This window comes from Octopus bimaculoides, chromosome 2 (genome assembly GCF_001194135.2).
Source record: "Octopus bimaculoides isolate UCB-OBI-ISO-001 chromosome 2, ASM119413v2, whole genome shotgun sequence".
NCBI classification, from domain to species: domain Eukaryota; kingdom Metazoa; phylum Mollusca; class Cephalopoda; order Octopoda; family Octopodidae; genus Octopus; species Octopus bimaculoides.
In genome coordinates, this window is record NC_068982.1 from 73,940,484 (window position 1) to 73,945,852 (window position 5,369).

Sequence of the window (5,369 nt, forward strand, 5' to 3'; positions counted from 1 at the left end):
GTAGAAGACACTTGCCCAAGGTGTCATGCAGTGGGACTGAACCCAGAACCATGTGGTTGGTGAGCAAGCTACTTACCACACAGCCACTCCTGAAAAATGTTTTTTTTTTTTTAATGAAGGCCTTTACATCAATTTACAGAAGCTCCCTTGTCTTTGTCTCTCTTGTTCCCATAAATACAACTAACCAGTAAAGAACCAGGCTGGAAGGCCAAAAGATATAGACATTGTAGTTCAGTAACTATTGTGATGTAAAAGACAAAATAACAGTGTTTTGGAAGTATCTTTGTAAGTTATATTTCATTATTTGTGGTTAGCCATCCACAAGTGATGGCCTGTATATACACCCGTGTGTGTGTGTGTGTGAGAAAACTGTAGAGAGTTACACAGCTGTATCAACAAGCATCAGGTTGTACAGTAGTTGTTTGTGAGAAATTATCAGGTGTGTAGAGTATGAGGGGAGGTTGAACAGTCATTGTAAAGTGTTTTCATGATAGGGATTCTATGTTTTAGGGGTTGTAAAGAAAGAAAGCCATTACAGTATTGATTTGATATTTCTCTTGCATTCAGTTTGCCTCACATACATACTTACATTCTCTCTCTCTCTCTCTCTCTCTCTCTCTCTCTCTCTCTCTCTCTCTCCCACCTCTCTCTTTCTTTCTCTCTCTCTTTCTTTCTCTTTCTCTCCCACCTCTCTCTCTCTTGTTTATACTTTGTAAATTTCTGTCTTTATTTCTCTCTTTCTATGTGTGTGTGTATATATATATATATATCTGTGTGTGTGTGTATATATATATATATATATATATATATATATATATATATATATATATATATATATATATATATATATATATATATATATATATATATATGTCTATCACTGTTTCTTTCATATACACTTTGTCCTATACGTTTCTTTTTCTTTTACTTTTTCCTTCGACAGCTTTCACTCTCTTTCTCTCTCCCTCTCTCACCCTCAGTACATTATTGATATGTAATGTCATTACATTCTTTTCTTTGCCCCCTAAGCTAATGACCCCATTCTTCTCCGACTCCTGTCCCACCCATTTCCTGCCCCCACCCTCCCACTTGGTTTAATCAGTCAGCTAGAAATAATTACCACACCCATTTCATGGTCATTGAGTTTGCATTAGAGAAGAAATACCTGAAAACTATTGAAAAATACAGTTATTGATCTGGCAATTTATATGAATTACTTATTTGCAGAACCTGCCAACCCATGTATTGTAAGTTAATACAATATTTTATGATATATGTATTAATGTTTAAAGCATTTTTATCACATTTTTTCAGGTTTCTCTTTTAACATGTTGAATAAATTGAATATTGTTATGTGTCTGTCTCTTCTTGTATCAGTTTCTGAGTGTGTGTATGTGCTTATGTGTGTGTATTTGTGTGTATACATCTGTTCTCACTTATTACTGATTCACTCATCACTGATCTACAATAGCACTATATGCTCAATCATGAACTGTGAATTGATCTGTGATGACACAAGCCAGAGGTCAGTTGAAGATTTTGTTTGTACTGCAAAAGCACACCCAAGCAACCTCCCACAGTGGTCAGGTGCCCAGAATGCACTGACTATTGCTTGTGCTTACATGACCATGTAGTGAGTCTGCATATTTTTTTATACAGATTTATGCACGTGTCCATCAATGTGGGACCAGAACAGAAAAAATACGAAGGTGCCTGATCCCAACAAACGATGCTGACAAATGTATTCTCTAGAAATGATCAAGAAAATACATGACGGAAGTTTTGCTACTGTAGTCTGTAAGTTTGATGTTAAATGAATCTACTATTTGTTTCATTTACAGTATGTGTGGATATGATTCATTTATCAGTGTTTTTTTGTTTTGTTTTTTTAACCAAATCCTGTGATAAGTGAGGATAAATGAATTAAATATATTTGAAGAAGGAATCCTTTTTAACATGCACCATCATTTACCTTTACTTTTAATTCCTTTCGCAGATTTCCCATTGGTCTTGAAACGAAGATGGAGGAACAGCTAGACAGCCTGGAGGATTGGGTGGCTGTCAAACACAACCCTTTCTCTGAAGGTCATCTACCTCCAAAAATCATCTTCATTATTGGCTGGAATGAGGTGGAGAAGAAAATAGCCGTCACCAGTCGGCAACACAATCGAGTTGCCAGCGACCTTGCTGAAAGTGGCAACCGTACTGGATTATTCACTTTTAGTGAGATACGAGCTGTTCACGAACTTCTCTGTCTTGTTCATGGCTGCCTTGCACCATATTTACCTGACATACCTGTCGAACCTCGTGGCCTCTGGACATTCATTAGTCCAATGCAGACCCCTGATGATATTGATGAAATCTGCAAGAACCTTGAACGGTACTTCCAGATTGTGTTAGAGATTTGTAATGAGCGTCTTCTTATTTCAACTCTCTTTGAAGAATTCACTGCTGATGACTATTTTGAAAATTTTTCCGAGATCCATCGTCGTAGCTATGAAGAGGCAGTGGCTGTAGCTGAAGAACAGTTGGAAAATGTGCTGTTTTTGCGAGAAAGTTCCGTTACCATGTCTGAGAAAGAAGACATGTATAATTTGGAAGATGCTGCCATGGCTAAGCTGAACATTAATTTAGCAAGTTTTTATAATTTCCAAATACAGCCATTTTTGGACATGCGAGAATTAGCATTCACCAAGTTGCGTGAGGCACGTAAAAAACTGCAGGATATAGATACGGGTGAACGGATCAAAGCTGAATATAGGAAAATATTCACTGAGTGGCAGGGACATTACGAAAGAGCTTTGGATAATATCCAAGAACTTTATATAAAATATTACAAGACCACTTGCAATAATCTTCAGGGTAAGTTTTCTTTTCTTTGAAAATAATGTTCCTCTCATACTGATATCTTCTTTCTTTTTACTTGAACTTTCTTTAGAATTTTTTATTCTGTTGCATTCTCATCTGTCCATTTTTGTTTTCATATTTATTTTTATTGTTGTTTAGCTTCAGATTAAACCTAACGAGTTGGTCCTTTATTTGGTCAAAAGCATTCCGGCCATGACCAATACGTTTTTTTTTTTCAATTATACTCTTTACTCTTTTACTTGTTTCAGTCATTTGACTGTGGCCATGCTGGAGCACCACCTTTAGTCGAGCAAATCAACCCTAGGACTTATTTTTTGTAAGCCTAGTACTTATTCTTTTGGTCTCTTTCGCCAGACCGCTAAGTTACGGGGACATAAACACACCAGCATCGGTTGTCAAGCGATGTTGGGGAGACAAACACACACACATATACATATATACGATGGTCTTCTTTCAGTTTCCATCTACCATATCTACTCACAAGGCTTTGGTTGGCCCGAGGCTATAGTAGAAAACACTTGCCCAAGGTGCCACATAGTGGGACTGAACCCAGAATCATGTGGCTGGTAAGCAAGCTACTTACCACACAGCCACTCCTGCGCCTATAATAAAAATATCTAGAACTATGGTATCCAATGTGGCCTTCATTTTCTTAAGACAACAGGATATGATTTGAGGGAGATTTTGCTGCTATTTCTTTTAGGCTGAATATCTTATCCTTGCCATCCAGACTAGAATGGTATGAAACTTTATCTCATTTTCACTCTCTAGACAGCAAGTTGAGAGAGTCGTCAGAGCATCCAATGGAATGGTTCCTGGTATTTGTTCTGACTCTCTGTGCTCTGAAATTCAACTTCACCTTTAATTCATTTACAGAATAGATAAAAATGTACCTATCTAGGGCAGTGGGTTGAGCAGAACAGTAAGAATGTCAGACCAGAGTATCTTGCAGTGTTTGTTCTGGTTTGCTTGGGTAGTAGGCCCAAATCTGTTACACATTTTAATACCACCACCTGGCACCTTGGATGACTTTTATTCATTAAATAATATTGCTTGCTGAATTCAGTGTTTTTTTTTTTTTTGTCTGTGTGTGAGATTTCTCTTGTATTACTGGTAACATGTGACCCAGTACAACCTGTTGCCTAGTTGGATCATCAGCAACCCCACCAAGCTTGTTTGATGAAGAAGGTGATGTTGGACACTCTTCAGGATGAAAAAAAATACCAGTGAAAAGGTGAAGAAACTGAGGAGAATCAATGATTATCCATTATAATGAAGAGTAGATGGTGCTCACCATTCATTGAGAAAGCAATCCATCTAGGAGAAGGAAATCTCTGCAATTAAAAACTGTCCAGTGAGGACTATTTTACACAAAAGATTATGACATGAAGATATAGTTTCATCTACAGATGACTGTTAATAAATTTATAAATAAATATATATATCATCATTGTCGTTTAACGTCTGCTTTCCATGCTAGCATGGTTTGGACGATTTGACTGAGGACTGGTGAAACCAGATGGCTACACCAGGCTCCAATCTGATTTGGCAGAGTTTCTACAGCTGGATGCCCTTCCTAACGCCAACCACTCAGAGAGTGTAGTGGGCGCTTTTACGTGCCACCGGCACGAAGGCCAGTCAGGCGGTACTGGCAACGGCCACACTCAAAATGGTGTATTTTATGTGGCACCCGCACAAGAGCCAGTCCAGGGGGACTGGCAACAATCTCGCTCGAAATAAATATATATATATATATATATATATAACGGAATAATTACTATGAAGCATTGTGTAGAGTATATTGTATAAAGGATCATGGGTGAGGCCAAAACAAGGCGAAGTAAATACAAGGTAAATCACAAGAAGACAAATATGCGAATTAATGTAGACTTACCTGATATTTAATATTTTGGGGTTATGACCCAATTTTCAAGAAATTGACGATTGCGTGTGTGTGAGTGTGTGTGGAGTGGACATGCGTGTGTGGAGTGGACATGCATGTGGAGTGGACATACATGGAGTGGACATGCTATAGCAACCAGCTAGCTTCCTGTAACTCTCTTCTATTGTTAATCTCAGGTTTCTTTTGGTGTATGAGGATGGCCTCAGAGATTCTGAGGTTGCCCCTGTTCTGCTGTGTTGCCTTGATGTGCACTGTGAACTCTCGGGTCTAGCATTTCCATAGATGTTTCTTCACGGAAGTGTCTGCCTGCATACAATGCACATCAAGGCAACCCAGTGGAACAGGGGCAACCTTAGAATCTCTGAGGCCATCCTCACACACCAGTGGAAACCTAAGATCAACAATAGCAAAGAGTTACAGGAAGCTAGCTGGTTGCTGTAGCAACACCTCTCCACCCACTTCCACTCCACACATGCTCACACACATGCACATCGGCAAAAATCATCAATTTCTTAAAAAATGGGGTCATAACCCCAAAATATTGAAATCAAGGTAAGTCTACATTAATTCACTTATTTGTTTTCTTGTGATTTACCTT

The 5,369-nt window shown here is 38.3% G+C and overlaps 1 protein-coding gene across 1 annotated transcript in view; it reads left to right on the forward strand.

Annotated features, from left to right (window-relative positions):
- Nucleotides 1-5,369, forward strand: part of LOC106874241 (junction-mediating and -regulatory protein) — an 80,721-nt gene that overhangs the window by 52,212 nt on the left and 23,140 nt on the right. Inside the window, exon 2 of the mRNA XM_052965853.1 lies at nucleotides 1,997-2,862. Within this exon, the coding sequence (XP_052821813.1) occupies nucleotides 2,022-2,862 (841 nt within the window). The 5' untranslated portion in view covers nucleotides 1,997-2,021. The remainder of the gene's footprint in view (nucleotides 1-1,996; nucleotides 2,863-5,369) is intronic.